This window comes from Myxine glutinosa, chromosome 1 (genome assembly GCF_964187855.1).
Source record: "Myxine glutinosa chromosome 1, kmMyxGlut1.1, whole genome shotgun sequence".
Taxonomy (NCBI): Eukaryota; Metazoa; Chordata; class Myxini; order Myxiniformes; family Myxinidae; genus Myxine; species Myxine glutinosa.
In genome coordinates, this window is record NC_136261.1 from 225,859,262 (window position 1) to 225,883,103 (window position 23,842).

Sequence of the window (23,842 nt, forward strand, 5' to 3'; positions counted from 1 at the left end):
GACCAAAAAGACTCTGAGGACCCAAAAGACCAAGGACCCAAAAGACCCAATGGATCCCAAACTCCCAAAAGACGCAAAATACCTTTTAGTCTGTTAAAGACACAAAAGACCATGAAGACCCAGAAGACTCCAAGTACCAGAAGACCCAAAGGACTCTGAAGACCCGAAATACCCCGAAGACCCAAAATACCCCAAATACCCAAAAGACTGAAAAGACCCTGAAGACCCAATGGGGCCCAAAGACCCAAAATACCCTGAAGACCCAAAAGGCTCTGAGGATCCAAAAGACCCAAACAACCCCAAGTACACAAATGACAGAGGACCGAAAAGACCCCAAGGACTCAGAAGACCCACAAGGACCCTGAAGATCCAAAATATCGGGAAGACCGAAAAGACCCAAAATACCCAAAAGACTGAAAATACCCTAAATACCAAATGGACCCCAAAGACCCTAAGACCCAAAGTTTTGTTAAGACCCAAAAGACTCTGAGGACCCAAAATACCTCAAGGACCCAGAATACCCAATGGACCACAAACACCCAAAATACCCTGTAGACTGTTAAAGACACAAAATACCATGAAGACCCAGAAGACCCCAAGGACTCTGAAGATCCAAAATACCTTGAAGACCCAAAATACCCCGAAGACCCCAAGGACTCTCAAGACTCAAAAGTCCCCAAAAACCCAAAAGACAGAAAAGTCCTTGAAGACCCAATGGACCCCAAACAACCAAAATACCCAAAAGACCCAAATGATCCTGAAGACCGTTAAAGACCCAAAATACCCCAAAGACTCTTAAATACCCAAAACACCAAAATAACCCAAAATACACTGAATACCCCAAATTCCCCAAAGACCCAAAAGACTGTAAAGACCCCAAGACCCAAAATACCCCAAAGACCCAAAATACACCAACTACCGTTTAAAACCATGAAGACCCAAAAGACCCCAAAGACCCTTAAATATCCAAAAGACCCCAAAATATCCAAAAGACCCCAAATACCCAAAAGACCCCAAAGACCCTTAAATATCCAGAAGACTCAAAATACCCAAAATACCCCAAAGACCGCAAGACCCTCAAAGATCCAAAAGACAACAAAAACCCAAAAGGCCCTGAAAATCCAAAATTCCTCAAAGACCCACAAAGACACTGAAAAGAGCCCAAGACCCTTAACTATCCAAAAGACCCTGAAGACCCAAAATAACCCAAATACCCTGAAGATCCAAAGACCCCAAATACCCTTAAATACCCAGAAGACCCAAAAGACCCTGAAGACTAAAAAATACCCCGAAGATCCAAAAGACCTAGAAGACCCTTGAATACCTCAAGGACCCAAAATATCCCAAAGACCCTTAAAGATCCAGAAGACTGAAAAGACCCGGAAGACCCAAAAGACTCAAAAATCCAAAATAACACAAAGAATCAAAATACATCAAAGACCATGAAGACCCCAGAGACCCAAAATATCCCAAAGACCCTTAAAGACCCAAGACACCCCAAATACCCCAAAAAACCGAAAAGACCCAGAAGACCAAAAAGTTCCTCAAAACCCAAAATACCCCGAAGACCCTTAACGACCCCACAGAACCAAACAATCCTAAACACCCAAAATACCCCTAAAGACCCTGAAGACCCAGTGGAACCCAAACACCCAAATTACCCCAAAGACCCAAAATACCCCAAAGACCCAAAATACCCCAAAGACCTAGATGACTGAAAAGATCCGAGGACCCCAAAGATGCAGAGGACCCAAAAGACTGAAATGACCTGAAAGACCCCGAAGACACAAATGACCCAGAGGACACAAAAGACCCAAAAGATCCCAAGGATGCAAAAGAGCTTGAACACCCAAAAGTCCCAAATGAACCAGAGGACCCAAAAGACCCTGAGGACTCCAAAGACCCAAAAGAAGGGTAATTATGTATCTTACATTGGAATTGTAGATGGTGGCTTGCAAACCGAGCCTCAAGGTTGGTGTAAGGAAGCGGTTTAAAAAAAATCACAATAAATACAAGGCACAGGGAGGTGACATTCGCTGAACATGATATGCAAAGTGCGCAGAGTAAACTGAGTGTCCATTTACGTCTGTAAGATATCTAATAAATAAAGAAGATATCAGCACACCTGACACTAGGCCCAGGCTTCAGACTTTGGCATGCTCACACGGCTGCACTGTCAAATAAACTGTTCCAACCCGTCATTTTTGACGGGCTTTATACTAGTTCCGATATAATGATACGTCACACCAACCCAAATTGTGGCCATTTTGTTTCAACATGTATTTGTTTATTTATTTTATTTTTTGCATGTTTCTGTGTGTATGCGTACATGTTTGTGTATTTTAGAAATGTTTCAAGAAAGGAATAGTGAGGAAAAAGAGCAAAATACTAGAAATGCTACCCATCTGGTTTTTCTATGAAAATTAACTTCACGGAGAATACAATACACACATTTATGGTTTACACTGAGTCGTCATCCATTTGTGGAAAAACTTCATTCTTCATTTGGAACTGCAATATGGTACTACGAATGGAGTACTTATAACTATCACCTAATTATATATAAGTTCTCTTCCTCAAATGCTACAAAATAAAAAACAAGTGGTGGAATTATAAAGTGCAACCCCGAAAAGGTATGTTAAGCGCATTTACGTGACAGATGACAGTCTTTCTAATTGTCTTGCTCGAAACATTTTCGGGAATAGAAAGAAAGAAAAGGAAGATACACAATAAGATAAGATACACAATAAGATAAGATACACATTGAGATACACATACACAAAGGAAGATACACAGAGAAAAGGAAGATACACATTTTATATGAAGGATTCTTGTTTAAGCCTCACCCTATTGCAGAGGGGAAGGCTTAATGCTCTTGTAGGGTTTGTTTCTACAATTGGTGCCCCCAATTTTTAGCTCACCTGAAAGGAAATTCCAGAGAGCTTATTCAAATGGTGTTATCCGTCAGTCTGTATAAACACTTGCAACTTCTTCTCCGAAACTGCTGAAGATAAGATACACAATATAATAAGTCCAAAGCCAGTCGCCGATTGGGCATCCTCCGTCGTGCGAAGTCCTTCCTCGGCACACCTGAGCTCCTCACCACATAAAAGGCTTTCATCCACAGCTCAATGGAATACTGTTCTCCCCTATGGGCCGGTGCTCCTGCCTCACACCTAGCTCGGCTTCATGCTGTTGAAACCAAAGCTTTCAGAATCATTGGAATCTCCCGTGATGAATCTGATTCTGAGGGCCTTTCACTCACTCGCCGCAGGCAGGTTGGTGGTCTTTCTGTCTTCTACCGACTCCTGTCTGGCCTTGCTCCTGCAGCTCTCTCTGTGCTCTGTCCCCCAAATATTCCTGCAGGTTGCACAAGATTTGCCAGCAACCCTCTTATGGTTAAACTGCCAAAATCAAGACTCTCTGCTCACCTTCACTCTTTCATTCCTCTTTTCTCCCGCCTCTGGAACAAACTCCCTCACTCTCTTCAATCCCACTCCTCCCTCCAGGTCTTTAAAACAGCTGTTCACCACCATCTCTTATCTTCCCCCTTCCTAAACTTTGATCTTTTCTACCCCCATTAATTCACCCGAGATCCACTTTTTTGAAATACCGACTTCTTTCCTGGAAGTCCAAGCAGTGTCCATGTGTTTTATACCTCTCCCACCCCTCCCCCCAACCCCCTTCCCATGCCTCCTCCCCCCAAGCCCTCTCCCTCCCACAGATCTCCCGATGTCCCTTCTCTCCATATTGTTCTCCCGCTCCCTTTATCATATGTTTTATGTTTTATGTGTCAGTTTGTCTTTTTGTGGGCAATGCTAGTAGCTCTTACACGAGCCTCGATATTGTATACAAAAAAAACAAAAAAAACAAAACATTTTTAAAACCGTAATTTTACGAAGGTTTGTCCAATCAGAACGAAATTGCCGTTTTCAGATAGTTTGGAGGAAGGTGTGTTTACACGTCATTTACATTATACCCCCCTGGGTTAAAGGTCAGCGTCTTTCACCCCAGGAGTATTTAGCCACCATTTATGGGTTTTTCCTTTTTTTCTGCCAATGTCCAAGGACTTTTGGAATGAAATTTTGCATCTATGATGGATATTAAAAGTTGCAGGTTGACATAACTTTTTTGACCTCAACCTAATTTTAAGGTCATAACCCAATTGTAGAAATTTTAACATTTTAAAGAAAAACTTGGCTAAGGTTTGATCGGTCAGTATGAAATTACTGTTTCTAGATAGCTTAGAGCAAGCCGCATTTCTGCTTAATTTACATCATAGCCCTCTGGGTTAAAGGTCAAGGTCAAATGGCGGCCTGAAAAAAAAGAAGTGTTTTTTAAGTCATCGCTCAATTTTGGCAATGCGGAATTAACTGAAGCTTTGCACTTTACATTTGATTAGTGTCCTTGACCTACTCTTTTTGTATTGTGACCAAGTTAATTAAAAAAAAAACTCCTTTTTGATCATGACTTGAAGAATTCCCTCTGATTTTCATGATTTTGAGGTTATGGATAGATTGTCGATGAGGCCACATTCTCTTAATCTACACTTTATCCCTAAATGTTGTAGGTCAATGATCATTTGGTCGTCCAAAAAAAACATGGCCATCATTGGATCACTGGCCAAGTGTAAGTCGCGAGAGATCACCAAGGGTAAGAGGCTTACCCTTGACGATCGCTTTGTGATTGCAGATATCTAGTTGCATGTGCAGCTTCTAAAACTGCTGCAGCAAAGAAGAAGCCAAAGCAAAAGGTTTAGATCGTCACCTGGCCATAAAGTGGGATGAACACAGCTGACTCTTTAATACAGATGAATGAATGAAAGTTCAACTTGTTTGGCCAAGAAAGAATGGCGGTTTGTATAGAACACAAACTCCTGCAGTATCGGATTTTTCAGCCTGTCCAAAGCCAGAGAATCAGTTTCTACTTCTTTTTAGCTGACAGTTTGTTTCCATTCTGCGACTTATTCACTTTTCTTTATCCAATTGTGTGATAATATATATTTTACCAATTATTTTCACCACTGAGTTGCAAGTCCTCATATTTGACTCAGTTGAGCATTTTGAGTGTGTTTTCATTATTCCTTTTTTGTTTAAACTTTTTTTCTTGCTGCTCAGGATGATGGGATTGCTTTACTTGATCACTATTTAAAATGATGAATGTCATACATGGATGGAATATATTTTACCTGGCTTGCACTTGGTGTAAATAGTCTGCCACAAGGTTTTTTGAAGAGGTCACTGGAACCAATGAGAAAGTTCAACTTCACTGAAGAACATTAGTGCAGGAACAAATTCAGCTGAATTAAACAAGAGCTATTTGACCCAATGTATAGTGAACAAGAGTGCACTTTAACGATTCGAAAATAAGAATATCAAAAAATTACTCGCGTCCAATTAATTTTCACATCCTTCCTTCCTGCACGTTAATTTCAATATCTTATTCCCCAGCTCTACTATTCAGAAACCTCATTAGTAGTTTGGAGGGATAAACGAATGAATGCCTAAACTGGTGAAACGAGAATGGCACTCGGTAGAATACATGCATCTGCCAGGCTGAACAGTTTACGGTTTGTGATAGGCCCCACTATCCCACTGATCATGCACGCTGATGGGCCGGATCTGAATCTGGACCTGAACCAAAATCTAGTCGGCTTGTTCTTGTCATCTAACCAACGAATCCACCTTGTTTTGTTTCTACGCATCCATAACTTTGTACTATAACGGTTTGGGCCCACCCCTCAAATGGTGAATTAATTACTTAAAAATTAAAAAGTCTCTGATCTGGATCCGGATCCGGATCTTCACCAACATCGAATCATTTCGTCCTTGTCACACACCCACCGTGTCCACCAAGTTTCATCCGAGTCCGTCCACAACTTTTTACAGATATCATGCACACAGACAAACAAACAGACAGGGGGTGAAAACATAACCTCCTTCCATCACAGATGAGGTAATTAATGGATCGGATGCGTAGAAGGTGCCGCCTATTAGTCAGGATCGTTACAGCAAATGCGTAATTGTGATTGGGCCTTGATATTTATTGTATGACTGCTATCTGCATTGCACGTGGTACATATTTGGGAGGCTCAGTGAACATAAAAGTTATTATTCCTTCTGCTGACGTGGATTGTGGATGGTATAATGGTATATATATATATATATATATATATATATATATGTGTATATATATATATATATATATATATATATATATATATATATATATATATATATATATATATATATATATATATATACATACATATATATATATATATATACATATATATATATATATATATACATATATATATATATATATACATACATACATACATACATACATACATACATACATACATACATACATATATATATATATATATATATATATATATACAGTATATATATTTCTATTTGCTTTCCCATTCAAGTTGAAGTTTCCATTGTAAACTGCTGTGGCGGGCACAAGGGACAATAATGCACGAGGCCCTCCGGGGGAAGCCGGGCAAAGGTGACATCGCCTGGTCGGAGCCGATGGCCGTGGCGTTTGCGGGCGCAAAGCTGGCCCTGGCCAACGCCACCATGCTGGCGCACCCGGCGCCCGATGCGCCGATCGCCCTCACCACCGACGCGTCGGACTACGCGGTGGGCGCGGTGCACAAGCAGTGGGTGCGTGGTGCTTGGCAACCGCTGGCGTTTTTTAGCCGGCAGCTTCGCCCGCACGAACGCCGCTACAGCACCTTCGACCACGAGCTGCTCGGGCTCCACCTGGCGGTCCGACACTTCCGCCATCTGCTGGAGGGCCGCCCGTTCACGGCTTTCGTCGACCACAAGCCCCTTGTGTTCGCGATGGCCATGGTCGCCGAGCCATGGTCGGCACGGCAGCAGCGTCACCTCTCTGCCGTGTCCGAGTATACGACGGACATCCGTCACATGGTGGGTAAAGACAACCCGGTGGCGGATTGCCTTTCCCGGTCCGTCGCGCACGCGGTCCACCTCGGGATCGACTATGCACGGATGGCGGAGGAGCAGGCCGCCGACCCCGGCGTCCAGGCCTTGCGGACTGCCGTCACGGGCCTCCGCGTCACCGAGGTGCCGTTCGACGCCGCGGGCGCAGCCCTCCTGTGCGACGTCTCCCTCGGCCGGCCTCGCCCCATCGTGCCCGCTGGCTGGCAGCGCCCAGTGTTCGACGCCATCCACGGCCTGTCCCACCCGGGCACGAAGGCCTCCCAGAAGCTCGTCGCGCCGAAGTTCGTCTGGCATGGCCTCAGGAAGGACGTCCGCGACTGGGCCAGGACGTGCCTCGCGTGCGAGCGCGCAAAGGTCCACCGCCACACCCAGGCCCCGTTGGCCCCGTTTGCGGTGCCCGAGCGTCGGTTCGACCACGTGCACGTCGACTTGGTGGGACCTCTGCCCCCCTCGCGGGGGTTCACCCACCTCCTCACCATGGTGGAACGCACCACACAGTGGCCGGAGGCCGTCCCATTGGCGGCGACGTCTGCGGCTGATGTGGCGCAAGCCTTCATCGCCACTTGGGTTGCCCGGTTCGGTGCCCCCTCGGACATGTCGTCCGACCGCAGCCCCCAGTTCACCTCGGAGCTCTGGGCCGCGGTGGCGCAAGGGCTCGGCGTAAAACTACACCGCACCACGGCCTACCACCCCCAGGCCAATGGCCTGTGCGAGCGCTTTCATCGCTCGATGAAGGCCGCGCTCCGGGCCAGCCTCCGCGACGGCAGCTGGGCCGACAGGCTCCCCTGGGTCCTGCTGGGCCTCAGGATGGCACCCAAGGACGACCTGCGCGCATCCTCGGCGGAGCTGGTCTTCGGGCAACCACTGCGGGTACCGGGCGAATTTATCCCCGACTCCACGGCTCCTTGGTCCGCGGCGCAACAGCGCTCCGCCCTTCAGGAGACCGCCCGGAGGTTCGCCCCGGTGCCGACGGCACACCACGGTTGCCCGTCTTCCCACGTCGCCCCGGAGCTTCGCACGGCGGAGTACGTCTTCGTCCGGCACGACGCCCACCGGGCACCGCTACGGCCCCCGTACGACGGGCCCTTCCGCGTGCTGGAGACCGGGGACAAATATTTCACCATCGACATCGGCGGTGCCCCGGATCGCATCTCCGTGGACCGCCTCAAGCCGGCCCACCTCGATCTGGACCATCCCCCGCAAGCAGCTCTGCCTCCGCGTCGAGGCCACTCCCCGGCGGTCGGACCCCGGCGGTCGGACCCCTGGCACCCCCCAACCCCGCCGTCCTGCTACCCCCCCAGCCCTGCACGCATCACCAGGGGGCGTTTCGGCCGGGTCATCCGGCTTCCCCGCAAACTCACCCTTCAGGTGCGCGGGAATTCTGGGGGGGGCATATGGCGGGCACAAGGGACAATAATTCCGCGCACCAGTGGGTGGCGCGAGCGTCCAGGCGGGAACGAAAGCGCATGCCCCGCCTTTCGACCGATCGGCCACGCCCGGGGACAAGGCGTGGCCTCGGGACATATATGCGGGCTCTAAGCTCGAGCCCGCCCAGTGCTGAAGTGCGAGCTCTTAATAAAGACTCTGTTTGTACCAACGCGTTGTGGCCTACCTCTCTGGCAATCGAGTCGTGTGTGCACAGCACCACATTGCAATGTTCATTGCACACGAGCACACATCCCATCATTTCTGTGCTTTATTTTATTTGTTATGTGAAAATCCAAGTGTTGTATCGGTGTTTTTAGTCTACGAGTCGTGTGTGCCTGGTCTTTTTCTTCAAGTCAGCTTCCCCTTTTCCATTATTGCTATAAAATGAAAAGTATTGATTTTTTTTTTCTTGCTGTTTTATGTCCGACTGAAAACTCTTGCTCGGATTTACCGTTCTAAGCTAGGCTACATAGCAGGAGAGTGAGAATCACGGTTATCGCATTTGGCAAACAAGGCACTTCCACGAGTATATAGACCGAGTTTGGCACATAAACCACGAGGAGTGAGAGGAAAAAAAATATTTCCACATGTAGGGCAAGCGGTATTACTACAACCTATTAGAAATTAAATAATGCACGTAAATCTATGAACTTAGACTCTTCCCTGGAGGAGATGTCATTTATCATTGAAGAACACACGTGGTGTGTTTTCATATAAATATGTGTTTGTGCATTTCCCTGGAAATTTGCCACTCGTGCTTTGAGTGGCTTAGCATACTATCCTCAAGTGATTCGACATTATGCTAACACCACTTGTTTGACATTTCGTTCTGATAACTCGACTCGGGAGGTTATGAGCCCATGTTTAAATTCCTGTGTATTATATTACTTTTTCCCCGCAGTCCTTTCTTTCATTAAAAAGTACACTGATGGCTCCGAAATACCATTGTACTACACGTATTATATATGTACAAGCTTCTCCGTCAGGGACACACATCGAGGGGTGGTGAGGTCCAGATCAACAAATCAAGGGGTCCAAATCCATCCATAATTTTTTGAGATATCGTGCTATGTATCGGTTTTAGCCCCATCATTCAATGGTGGAGAATCACTCAGAAATTAAATAATTCTCGTATCCAAATCCATATTCAGATCTTCACCAAAATCGAATCGATTAGTCCTTGTCACACACACGACCGGTCCACCAAGTTTCGTCCAAATCCGTCCACAACGTTTTGAGATATTCTGCTATGTATCGTTTTTGGCCCTATCTCCCAATGGTGAAGAATCACTTTAAAAGTTATACTAGCCGGATCCGGATCTTCACCAAAATCTAATCATTTCGTCCTTGTCACATACGCTACATCTCCCCCAAATTTCGTCCGAATCCGTCCACAACATTTTGAGATATCTTGTTCACAGACAGACAAAGAGACAAACAGACAGACAGGGGTGAAAACATAACCTCCATCCACATTTGGTGGCAGAGGTAAAAATAAAATAATCTTTCTGGGAAGTATTGTAAATTATTTTAAAGGATTTTCAATTATGCGGTAGGTCTTTTTTTTATTTATTCTGAAGCCTGGTGTTGGCTTAGCGGTTAGGGTGCCAGCTTGGGATCCTAGGATCCTGGGTTCGAATCCCGGTCGATCGCTGAATTAACGCCAGAGGGGTTGACTCAGCCTGTCATCCTTCCGAGGTCGGCAAATTTGAGTACCAGCTCACTGGTAATTCCCTGTGTGTCGCAAGAGGCGACTAACAGAATTGGCGGCAGGAAGGGCATCCGGCCATAAAACATTGCTTCAAAAAGGGGACCACGGTGCCCGAAAAAGGCCAACCCCCGCTCTGCGGGGAAAAATGGCCTCTAAAGGTGGTTCTTTTTATTCTGACCTTCAAATGTTTATTTTAATGTGTCTATCTACAAAGCACATAACCAACTTCCTGAAGGTGTTCCATCGCACCTCTCGCCAGGGTTTCAAGTAGGTGGTGCACCACCACCTCACGTTCCCACCCACCTCTACCCACGATCTTATCGACTGCCATTAATCCGACCTAATCCTAACCCCTTACTTGCTGGTTACTGTTTCCTCCCCTCGTTTTCCTGTACGTTCATTCCCTTGCTCACCAAGTCCGAATGTTTTCCCACTGCCCCATTGTGTTTTTGTTGTCTTTTTACCCTGTTGTCATCTCACTCTTCCATGACCTAGATCTTGTAGCGAAAAAAGGGCTGCTTTAAAAAAGCTCAAAATATATTCATTGCTCAGGAAGAAAATATATAATGGTGCTATTAATTAGGTGCCCCTTTAACGTTTACTTTACGCGTCGATGGTTCAATCCTCGATGAAATTGTTTGCATGTTTGTAAATTTTCTACGTATAGCTTACTCGGTACAGAATTAAAATGGACAAAATATTTTCCTGATGAAATTATTATATGCTGTTTCTAAAACTGTTTACAGGGCTTGTTAGAACTTGCTCAATTTGTGAAGTGACAGTTTTCCATCGACCGCAAGTCGTCACATGTGTCGGGTTGCTGTGTGGCTGCTGAACCAACTTGTGCATTTTCCCCTCACTTATTTCTCCACCTACACCACACATTTTCCATGCCTTTTCAGACCTGGATGTGCCACACTGCTAGTTTTGCAGATGCACTGTTTCCTGCAACATTGAAATTCTGCTGGCCCTGTCGTCGAGGCTTGAGGGTTTTTCTTTCTATCCAGCCTGATATATATCCAGCCTGAGTGTGGGTGCTTGCTTTCTTGAGTGGAAGATGTTTTAATGCAATGAACACTTGTGTGATAGGACGTTTTAAAATGGACTTTTTATATATATGCAGTTGAGGCTCATGGAGGAGCTAAAACACAGAACAGACCAGGATATAACAGAACAAAAAGAACAGGTGAAGTGGCATGGAGGTTGTGGGGGACAGACACACCAACAGCAGTGTATTGGGACAAAATAGAGAGAGACTTAGAGGAATACAGGACATGGGGAAGAATGAGAGCAAGGGGAGGGCACAGGGGGTAGACAACCTGGATACAGCCACAGACTCGATCACAGAAGTAGAATAAAAAAGAATGAAAGGGGGGGCGGGGGGAGGGAGGAGGAATGAATGAATGATTGGAGGTGAGCAGTGAGTCTGGAGTTTGGGAATTTCACCAGAAGAGGGTTGCTGGCAGACCTTGTATGCCCTGCAGAAACCTGGGTGGAGGGGAGAGGGAGTGGAACGTACAAAATGTGGAAAGGGCAGAGGGTGCAAGACCACAAAGGATGTAGTAGAAGACAGCGAGACCACCGACCTGTCTGTGATGTCAAAGTGATAGGCCCAGAAACTCAGCTTCATTGTGGGAGATTCCAATGATTTTGAAGTCCTTGGTTTCCATGACATCTTTGTGAGCAAGTAGAGCAATCAAGCTGCAGATGAAGGCCTTGTAGGTAGATCAAAGTTAATGTGTGCCAAGGAAAGACTTTGCACAATAGAGGATGCCTAGTCGGTAACTGACATTGGAGGGCCACTCAAATATGTGGTTTGCCCATGAAAGATCATGGTGACCAAAAGTGTGAGTGACTGAATTCCTTCAAGAGGATTGTTGATAAAGTAAATGGGAGGGTTTGCCAGGTGGTCTTTTCAGAGAGGGGGGTCATCAGTAAAGCGATAAAGAGGATTTTCCATAGTCAGTAATCTTTGATGAAGCCTAAGTATAATTTATTTGACTTTGTAGAGTCTGGAGAGTCGAAGCAACATGTCCAGGGTAGAGTGACCGGGTACGAATCTGAACTAATGATCTGAGATGAGGCCTTTGGACAAAAGGAATGATTTGATGTCAACTGCGATGATGGATTCCATGACCTTGCTGATGATCGGAAGTTAGGTGATAGGTCTGTATGTGAAAGGCGATCCGTTTTTGTATGGCCATGATTATGTAGGGCAGTGAAGTTGGCAGACTTCAAGCAGATTGAATATGACCCAGTGCAGATGACAGGTTTAAAGGGGGCAGAGAGAGGATGTGCAAGATCAGCAGGGCAGGTTTTAGAACAGGTGCGCTGATGTCGTCCGGTCCAGTTGCAGAAGCAGCGTCGAGGGTTGCCAGAAAACTCTCCACCTTCTCAGGAGCAAAAGACAGAGTCTAGGAGCAGTTGGATACGACTGGGTCGGGTTCATACAGAGAGTGAGGGGTTGGGGACACAAAATTTGTAAACAAATAGAGTTGAGGCATTCGGCCTTCTCATGAGTGGAGTCAGTGGTGGTGCCATTTGACCTATTTATGCATAAGGTTTTGATGTGGTTCTGACACCCACATACGGTTGTGACGCTGCGGCGTGGTTGTGCGTATGTGTGGTTGAAACCCTATGCTTATCTAATTTTCTATTTTGTCCTGGTCAGTAGTACCTGCTGTGTATAACCTTCTCTGGCCAACTTAATAACTATCTCCTGTGTGCAAATCATCCTTTGTTCCATCCCTTGCTTGTTGCTCTTGCCTATCTTGCCATGTCTTGTCATGCATGAAGTCATGTCGTCTTGTCTTACTCCCCTTCTCCAAAGTATGTATTTGCATATACAGTACTGATATAATCGAACAATTCCTTTTGATATCCTCAATGGATCTGTAATCACCATGTAACGTCTTGTCTAATGTAGAAAGGTCTGTCTTTTCTTCTCTTTCCTTGTAACTAAAGCTTCCTGCTATTCATAAAGCAATGTTGTTTTTCTTCACTGAAATCTCTTTCGTGCAGCTTTCTCTTTATTGACCATCATATGCATCATGTGGCCTAACCAGACATCTGTACAATGCCAGCAGTATCTCCTTTGAATGAAACATGAAGCCTCTCTTTGTGCTTCCAAGCTATTTACTTTGTCATATACAAATTTAAATGTCTTCACTGCACTCCCTCATTATAGATCGTGTATATTAATTGCAAATAGCAATCGACCCAGAACTCACCTGTGCGGAACTTTACTCTTTTCTAATTTTTATCCTCTATGCTTACGCTTGCTTCCAGTTCCTAAACCAATTCTATATCGCACCTGCATTCTCTGCTACTTTCATAAACCGTATGCTGAGCGTACATTGACAATACAAGACACAGTGTAGCGCAAGGAAAATATGTTGTGGTGTACTCATTCCAGTCGGCCGTAATGAGCAGGGTGTGCCCGTGTATTCCGAGACGAGGACTAAACCAACAAAGCACTTGTGTCCTACCTTCCCTTCCTGGGAGCACTTTCTCTCATTAATTTCACAGAAGCCACCCATTTTATGTCGAGGAGGCATGTGATTAAAAGTAGACCGCTAGAGAGACCAAGCTGCACAGCTCCACAGCTCATCAAGTGCAAGTGCTATCTCTGTGCCTGCACCATGTGTAGGAGCCAGATTCATGGTGTCTGCCACTGCTCTCTCAACAGAGTAATAATAACACAGTAATAATAAGCAGTAGTAAGTATTAGCGTACTTATTAGCAATGATAACCCTTTGCGCTGCACTCCCATGCTCTCCTCTCAGGACATGCACTTCCACAGTACATGTGATACCAAAACGTTCTGCTCATCCTAATTTAACGTCACGAGATTTATCACTCAGGAAAATGCTTTCACGGAAGGCCATGCATATTACTTCCTTCAAAAAATGAGTAAAATCTTTATTATAATGGAGCAAACATACATGGTTATGTATGTGTGTATATCTGTGACCAAAACGTCTTCTTCTTCTTCAAATATATATAAAACACAAAAACACTGTCCGTGAGGCGGTAAGGCAGCGAAGCCGTGTGACTATATTTCTATTAATTACGTACTGTTTGAACATCGGTTGCATCCTGTCTATTAATTACATACGTCTATTACATAATGTTGGCACATATCTTTCCACCCTTTACACTGCTGTCATCTAAAAATTATTTTTCATCATTACTTTTTTTCTGAACCAATTTATGCCTACCCTAACAACCAAAACATCTTTATGCCTACCCTAACAAGCTCAATAAATTTCATCTTGATAGGATGAAGTTTTGTACTTGTCGAATTATGACGTCATAATGGCACCTATGACATCATCATTAACATATTTTATTCCCCATGGAGAGTTCTTTACAATGAGTCGTGTCTCAATTTTTTATATTCAGCGCTTTTGGAGATATAGAGGTGCAAAGTTTTTTGGTTTTTCCAAGATGGCGGCCCAAACACGTGACCTATGACATCATAATTATCATTATTTATCAATTATATCATATTATCGTCAATTATCATAAAATTCTACGGGTGGAGGTGTACCTATGGTGAAAATTTCCTGTCAATCGGACCAACTGTTGCAGAGAAAATCATATTTATTCTGTGCGGACAAACAAACAAACTGACTCAAATGCAATACACTCTCCTCAGGCGAGGGTAATAAATAATATCAGCAATAATACAAATAAATTTATACAAAAGAAATGTTTGTGTCATGATTGGTGTAAATCGTGACAATAGAGCAACTCAAGTTCTGTCAGGTCTGCCTCTATAGAGACGTGTGGTGAGGTGAGCGCAGCGAGCCGATCCAAGCTAGTTATAATAAATCCAGGATCGCTGCTCACCTCCACTCATTTATTCCCCTTTTTCCTGCCTGTGGGACCAACTTCCACATTCTCTTCAATGTCATTCTTCCCTTCAGGTCTTCAAGACAGATGTTCACCACCATCTCAGATCGTCCCCAATCCTAAAGCATGATTTTTTGTACCCCCCGTTAACCAGCCCCACTCCCAAGACCACCTCGTTCCAAATTTCCAATTTTTTCCTCATTAGAATTTGCTTCTGTATCCAAACGAACGACCTGTTCAGCACTCACATTTGTGTTAGCCTCGACCTGTTCAGCACTCACATTTGTTTTAGCCTCGACCTGTTCAGCACTCACATTTGTGTTAGCCTCGACCTGTTCAGCACTCACATTTGTGTTAGCCCCGACCTGTTCAGCACTCACATTTGTGTAAGCCTTGACCTGTTCAGCACTCACATTTGTGTTCGCCTCGACCTGTTCAGCACTCACATTTGTTTTAGCCTCGACCTGTTCAGCACTCACATTTGTTTTAGCCTCGACCTGTTCAGCACTCACATTTGTTTTAGCCTCGACCTGTTCAGCACTCACATTTGTTTTAGCCTCGACCTGTTCAGCACTCACATTTGTGTTAGCCTCGACCTGTTCAGCATTCTCATTTGTGTTAGCCTCGACCTGTTCAGCACTCACATTTGTGTTAGCCTCGACCTGTTCAGCACTCACATTTGTGTTAGCCTCGACCTGTTCAGCACTCACATTTGTTTTAGCCTCGACCTGTTCAGCACTCACATTTGTTTTAGCCTCGACCTGTTCAGCATTCACATTTGTGTTAGCCTCGACCTGTTCAGCACACATTTGTTTTAGCCTCTACCTGTTCAGCACTCATTTGTTTTAGCCTCGACCTGTTCAGCACTCACATTTGTGTTCGCCTCGACCTGTTCAGAACTCACATTTGTTTTAGCCTCGACCTGTTCAGCACTCACATTTGTGTTAGCCTCGACCTGTTCAGCACTCACATTTGTGTTAGCCTCGACCTGTTCAGCACTCACATTTGTTTTAGCCTCGACCTGTTCAGCACTCACATTTGTGTTCGCCTCGACCTGTTCAGCACTCACATTTGTTTTAGCCTCGACCTGTTCAGCACTCACATTTGTGTTCGCCTCGATCTGTTCAGCATTCACATTTGTTTTAGCCTTAACCTGTTTAGCACTCACATTTGTGTTAGCCTCGACCTGTTCAGCATTCACATTTGTGTTAGCCTCGACCTGTTCAGCATTCACATTTGTTTTAGCCTCGACCTGTTCAGCATTCACATTTGTGTTAGCCTCGACCTGTTCAGAACTCACATTTGTGTTAGCCTTGACCTGTTCAGCACTCACATTTGTTTTAGCCTTGACGTGTTTAGCACTCACATTTGTGTTAGCCTTGACCTGTTCAGCACTCACATTTGTGTTAGCCTTGACCTGTTCAGCACTCACATTTGTGTTAGCCTCGACCTGTTCAGCACTCACATTTGTGTTAGCCTCGACCTGTAAAGTCCAGTAATATCATCATCATTGACAAGATCCCAGACCCACAGGGTTATTTCGGTGCTCACAAGGGTTGAAGGAATTGGCGAAGATGAGAAAAGGTCATCGTCACGTGGCTGCCGATTGGCATCAGTTCTCGCAGGGGCGTGTAGCGATGCCACTGATGCGGTGCCCCCTTGTGGGTTACAGCATGAATTTGGCCAGGGTGCCGGTGATAGCTCACCTACTAGGGCAAAAATAACTTTAGTGAGTATTATTTATTTTTTTAAACGATGTATTAAGGTTCGTGGACGAGCTTTAGATTATAGTATTGTTGCGGACGCGGTTAAAGATGTTATTTTACCGAGCGGTTGGTATTACCGCGACCGAACAGTTATTCCCCGATTAGAACCCAATTCCACCCAAACGTTGGCCGGATCGCACCGCGGCTGCTCAATATGGAAAACTCGAAAGCGACTGAATGCAAAGAGGAAAACGAAGGCAAAGAAAGGTTTGGAAATACTACTAAATTTATTTACTATTTACACACATAAGCAAAAAGACAGCAGTCATGTTTATTTACAAGCACATGAGACGCAGGTGACACAGTGAAAATACTAGCTTATACAGACTTATTGTTACTACCCAGGGACAAGACAAAAGACAGACTACGAGCACACTTACACGGGGAATGATGATAGGACTGGCGGGAGATGGATGGCTGGCGGGATAGGGAGGTCCAACTGGTCCTGCCCCGATCGACTCGTTGGGCAGCCGCCGCCCCTTCGCGGCCCTGCTCCAAACTGCCGTCCAGGCCTCACGCTGCTGTGGCTGCAGTTGCGGTGGCTCCAGCTGCAGTAAAATGCAGTTGCGGTGGCTCCAGCTGCAGTAAAATGCAGTTGCGGTGGCTCGATCTGCAGCTCAACTCTGGACTTCTCTCGCAGTTTCGGTGGCTCGATCTGCAGCTCAACTCTGGACTTCTCTCACAGTTTCGGTAAAAGCTCATCATCTCCCTTTGGAAACGCCCTGCCGTGGGTTATATAGGCCCCACCCCTCAACCTTCGCGAACCTCCTCGATGTTTCTTTCCTCCGCCCTCTCTAGCCAAACCCCTGGCTCATGGTTGGTCGAGTGGGGCTGGCTCACTCCTCCCCTCTATGACGAGGTGGGGACCCGCCTTTCTTCCCCAACCCTGCCTCGTGGTCAATGGCGGCAATTGTTGGAGCGGAGGTAGTTTCCAATTGACGAAAGGGGGAATGGAGGTTTTTGGGAATGGGAATGAAGGGAATCTATCTCTTTTACTGGTGCAATGGAGTATTTCGAATAATGGGAGACACAGCCTTACCCTAAAACACATAATAAGATATAAGCTATCGAACAGGGGTATTCTATGATTAGCTGACGTGCGGATGCTTTATGGACTAATTACGGGACGCCCTTTGACCTTTACACAGCTCCGGAGGCAGGAGGCGCAGAATAATAATAACAATAATAATAATACACACAATCAAAAAAATACAGTCCTCATATCCGCAACAGTATGTTTTATAGTATGTTTTTTTTTTGGAGAAAGACATTGGGATACATCATTTTACTTTTCTTTGAACTGCAAGGACATTAGTCAACTATCATGAAAGCAGTAAATGGGATTTGAAATTGGGATCCCTTAATCATGAGCTCTGTGCTCAAATCGGAATACAAAACAGGATTATTATTGTGTATTGCCATTTGTGGTGATTGTCAGTTTAATGATGTTGTTGAAATGAAGTGTGTTACTCTGTTATCTTAATCCGAGCACATGAGGCAAGGCATAATCGTCACGACATGTGTAAAGCATAAAGCACCTTATCCATGTGTTTGACAACCAGGTTTGTAATGCTGCAGAGAACAGGTTCCATTTTTGCAGTTTCCTGTTGGAGCTTTCATGTAGCAGACAAAATGAAAAAAAAAAACATAAGCCAGGTGCTTGACAGTGGGGGCATCGCCATTTATAGCTACTGCTTTGGGTAAGGCTCAGGTCCAAAGTTTCGACCACCAGGTGGTCTTTATCTGGTTTCTGGTTGCTTTCACTCACAACTATAAGCTGTTTTTTTATTTAAAAATAAAAGTTGTTACTCTCTCTCATCTTTCTGGTGATAAATGTTTTGTGCATAAGAAGTCTAGACTCGTGGAAGAGTGAGAACACAAAACGGAAACAACCAAGTGTCCATCTGTTGTGCCCATCTACCCTACTATTGGAGGTGTGGGGAAGAATGAGAGCAAGTGTAGGCATGGGGGGTCGTAAGGGGGGAGGGAGGGGGAGGTGAACAAGATAAAAGCCCAAACACGTCCAGAAGAAATGAAAACGATGGATGAAACGGAAATGCAACAAAACATGAAATGGAAGATAAGGAAGAGAGAAGAAAACACAACAGCCTCGAAAGGAAAGGGGAGGCTTTGGGAGGTTTAATGTCGGTACTAAAGGTCATGACTATGGACGGGGAATGACCCGAGGTGGCTGGTGCACACACATCTGGAGGGAAGGTTGAGATTCGACAGATTGAGCTGGTGTGTTCCACAGGTGAGATACATAAATGAGTGGAGGTGAGCAGTGAGTTTGGATTTTTGGAGTTTCACCAGAAGTGTGTCGCTGGCAGACGGTGTCCGCCCTTCAGACACCAGGGGGACAGAGACGGAGAGGCTACCAACCTGTCTGCATCACTGAAAATAGAAGCAAAGCACAAATTTCAAAACCAGTGTAATAGTCAGGTTCACTATGTTAACAAATATAATTTCTTTCAAAATTTTGGGATTAGCAAACCTGTACATTTTTGGAATCTTCAGAGCATGAGGAATCCGAAAATCAATGTTGGCATTTGCACAGACACCTGCATGGCCGCCATTTTGTATTTTGAAAATGGCCGCCATAAAATACATATTTTGCGCGATCTCGGCTTCTAGTCAACCTAGAAACTTAATTAAATATGCTAATCCTATGTTTTCTGGGTCAAGGAATCCAATAAAGGCCTCAAAATAGTGCTCAGGATTATAGAAAAGCAACAAACAAAGGTAATTGAAAACCATTGTCTTTATATTTGTGATATAACTGTATTACATAATACATGATATTGCAAGTCCTTTGAAGTTATAGGTTGTTATAGGAAGTTATAGGTAGTATCAGATTGAACTATAAGTCCTATACACAGGATCTACGAGGTCTACACCGTTCAGGAATATGCTTTTACAGATCTTCATCACTGTCCTGAGTGTCATTTTCGCAAAGGTGTCCACGCAAATGTAAACATTAATTTTTGGATTCCTCATGCTCTGAATATTCCAAAAATGTATAGTTTTGCTAATCTACCAAAATTTTGAACGAAAAAACATGGTGAACCTGACTATAATTAAGCCACCAGCACACACACTCCAATATTCATCGTTTCTCTTTATAAATGACGTGCTGTTGAGGTTATTGTCAGTGCTTCCAATTGCTGGTAATAATTTCCTTAATAAAAGGACGTGTCAAAATAATATAGCAGATGCACTTGGTACAGATGTTTATAGCTTCATCTTTCCGCTGCGATGCAGCATTATGGGCCTGAACCACAGGCCTCCACCCTCTGCTATCCTGGCCGAGATGTTGTGCTTCTTCCGTGGAAATTCCAACTTCCATTAGATCTTCCCTCACTGTTTTCCTCCATCTGGTTCTTGTTCTACCCACTGGCCTTTTACTCTTGATCCTGCCTTGGTGTACCGTACTTGTCTTTCCTCATCCATTCTTTCGATTATATTCAAACCACTTCCGTCTAGATTTACGTCTTTTCTCTTTGAATTTTCAAAAATTTCCGATCATCCCACTTTATTTGAACACGTTTCTCAACAGGTACACTTGAAAGAATCTCGTTTGCTTTTCTCTTCTGTTTTTGTAGGGTTCCATGTGGATGATGCATCATACTATGATTCAAGCATTGTCTGTTTGTTTGTTTGTTTTTGTGTTTGTTTGTGTGTTTGTTTGTGTGTTTGTTTGTCTGTGTGTTTGTTTGTCTGTGTGTTTGTTTGTCTGTGTGTTTGTTTGTCTGTGTGTTTGTTTGTTTGTGTGGTTGCTTGTATGTTTGTTTGTGTGTTTGTTTGTTTGTGTGTTTGTTTGTGTGTTTGTTTGTCTGTGTGTGTGTTTGTCTGTGTGTTTGTTTGTGTGTTTGTTTGTTTGTGTGTTGTTTGTTTGTGTGTCTTGTTTGTGTTTGTTTGTTTGTGTTTGTGTGTTTGTTTGTTTTTGTGTTTGTTTGTTTGACTTGATGTGATATAATACATCCTTGTTACTTCCGCCACCAAAGGTGGACGAAGGTAATGTTTTCACCCGTCTGTCTGTCTGTGAACAGAATATCTCATATAATTGTGGACAGATTCAGACGAAATTTAGTGGAGAGATAGGGTGTATGACACGGACGAAATTATTAGATTTTGGTGAAGATCCTGATCTGGATCCTGTTGTTTTTATAAGTCATTATTTACCATTGAGAGATGGGACCAAAACGATATATAGCATGATATTTCAAAAAGTTGTGGACACGTTATGACAAAACTTGGTGGATGAGTCGGGTAGGTGACAAGACCAAGCTGCTTAGATTTGGAATCGGTTTTGGATCCAGATCCGGCCTTTCGGTGGGATACAAAACGTAAACTGTTCAGCCAGGTACGCGTTCTTACTCCTGTGTTTGGTTCAAAGCACTCCCATAGTCCCTCATACCTAAGACTAAATACTATGCTTTTGTATAACTTTTTCAGTTTTCTTACTATTTTTCATAGAGTTATGGATTTCATCTTGTTCTTCTACTCTCCATAGACCTCTCCAAAGTGAGTCACAAGCTTTTTCAAGATCTATAAAAGTAATGAACAAAGGCATTTTTGATCCTCTTTTTCTTCTTCTAAAACCAGTCTCAAGAGCAGATTAAATTGTCCCATAGAATGGTGCAGAGTTTGTGCACTTATGTTTGACATGCCTAGTCTGGGTCCGAGTCCTGACCCTCCGATAAACTGTCAGATTGGTGCTTTGTGGGGAGGGAATTGCATTACAAAGTGTCTCGACTGTCAGATGGAGGTTAAGTTGGTTGTCCCCTCTTCTAGCGTTAGCTGTTGATTGTTAAATATCCCATGGTGTCTCTGGCGGAGAGTAGGCGAGTTATCGTTTGCACCTTGAACGACTTACAAATTATTGCGCAAATTGGATAGAGTCGAATATCAGGCTTGGCCATCCGTTTCTTGAAAGACCTGGGCCAAAAGCTTTACCTGACCCAACAAAAAGGTTGGAATAAACGGGGCCATTGGAGTTGTCGTATTCATTTTGACAATGACAAACAAACAACAACAACATGCATTTTAAGGCCATTTTCCCTACTGGAGCAGGGGTTAGCCTTGCGGCCCCCATGACAATCTTCTCCATTTTGCCCTATTTTCTGCATCTCTCCTTGTTAACCCCCTTGCCCACATTTCTTCTTCCACCATCTTTAGCCAAGTCTTTCTCGGTCTTCCCCGTCCTCTACTTCCTTCTACATTCATTTCCATCACTCTTCTCAACCAGTCACTTTCATCCTTCCTCAACACATGACCAAACCATCTCAACCTGTTCCTCTTCACAGCATCAATCACAGGCTCTATTCCCATCATTGTTCGCAATTCATCATTTGTCTTCCTCTCTCTCAACGATACTCCGCACATCCACCGAATCATTCGCATTTCCACCCTTTCCAGCCTTCGTTGCTGATCTACGTTCATTACCCATGTCTCGCTCCCATAAATCACAACACTTCTCACACATGCAGCATACACCTTTCCCTTCAGCTTCACCGACAAGTTGAACTTCAACTTAAACGACAACGACAACGACAACGACTTCAACTTCAGCTTCAATTTTGACAATGACACAAACAGTGTTTTAAAATAGAGCACATGAAATTGTCCACATCAATTTCAAGACAGATTACATGGTGATTAACAGCTATATCTCCGAGCTATTGTACAGTGGGTCATCATTAGCGTCATACATTTAAACATTGGTAGTGTGTACCCCCAAGCACCAACTATCGCCACCGGTGTTCACTGTTCACGCTATGTTACAGGTGTTCACGCCTGATCAGGTATGCAATTTTCCCACATATAGCATTACCACTCTTTCCACCACTGCTTCCGGGGCACTCGCTGCCAACCAATTCTATGTGTGGGAAAATTGCGTGCTTCGGGGGTCTTCCAGATAGCTCAGATTGCAGAGCACCGGCACGGTTCACCAGAGGACCTGGGTTTGATTCCTGGTCTGGGCGTGTAATTTTCCCACACATATGGATTCGTTATTCATAATCCTGTTCATTTATAATAAAAAAAAAAATTAATATCACCCAGCCCGAGTGGCAGCTACACACTATGTGCGAGTGAGATGTATCGGGCAGACTTTCCTGAGAGAAACGCCGTATCTGGTTCGGGTGCTTCTCGACCCTGGTGGGAAGGTTATATCTCGGGTTTATGAATGCACAGGTTAAATTAAAATTTTAATTTTAAAACGATTTTGCTTACTATTAATCATGTTGGGAGGAGAGGGTGGTCGGAGGGAGGGTGGGAAGAGTGCATACTAAATATTCACATATATTGCTAAAAGGAGGTTGTGTGTGTGTGTGTGCGCGTGTGTGTGTGTGTGTGTGTGTGTGTGTGTGTGTGTGTGTGTGTGTGTGTGTGTGTGTGTGTGTGTGTGTGTGTGTGTGTGTCAGTAGCACCACTTATATTAACTTTAAAGATGGTTGGAGCTCAACCTCTCATCCATGGATGTGTGTCTTATTTCCCACATTTCCGTGAGTCCGATTTGTATCCAGGAACATAACAATTATGGGTAGCCATTTTGAAATTGCCACTCTTTCATCTAAATGCTGAAAATTCTGTTAAAAAGACTTTGACTTTCAGAAGTCGCCCCAGCAACGGCAGGTTAAACTTCCCCAGCTAGAGGAAGTGAGTCACTGAAAACACACACAGCACATATGCAAGAAAGGCCTTGTTTGCGTTCATACGCCATTTTGAAAGGCCCGTATTGTATGCCAGCTGTAAAATCAATTATTGGTAAATTAGAAATGTTTTATTTAATTTCTCAATGGTGGTATCTAGGTTTAGATAAGAGCTGAAATGTATTATTTCTTGTACTATAGTTCAGTGAAGCTCTTTGCTGTTTCAGCTGCACAGAGGGCAGACAACCATTATGTGTTTCCATATAAAAGAGCAATTTCAACCCTTTTCCTTTTCTTCTTGTTTTGTGCATAGGGTCGTCATGTGCGGACAGGCCAACTTGCTGCTATTAAAGTCATGGATGTTACTGAGGTAAGTCTTGGGGTTACACAAGTATATCTGTGAAAAGATTTTACTGTTACTATTTTAATACCACTGTTTGAATGTCATGT

The 23,842-nt window shown here is 44.3% G+C and overlaps 1 protein-coding gene across 6 annotated transcripts in view; it reads left to right on the forward strand.

Annotated features, from left to right (window-relative positions):
* LOC137434425 (traf2 and NCK-interacting protein kinase) overlaps positions 1–23,842 on the forward strand; it is a 288,002-nt gene that overhangs the window by 77,521 nt on the left and 186,639 nt on the right. For all 6 annotated transcript variants that reach the window (XM_068127408.2, XM_068127415.2, XM_068127423.2 and 3 more), the window contains exon 3: positions 23,706–23,762. In XM_068127408.2, the coding sequence (XP_067983509.2) occupies positions 23,706–23,762 (57 nt within the window). The remainder of the gene's footprint in view (positions 1–23,705; positions 23,763–23,842) is intronic.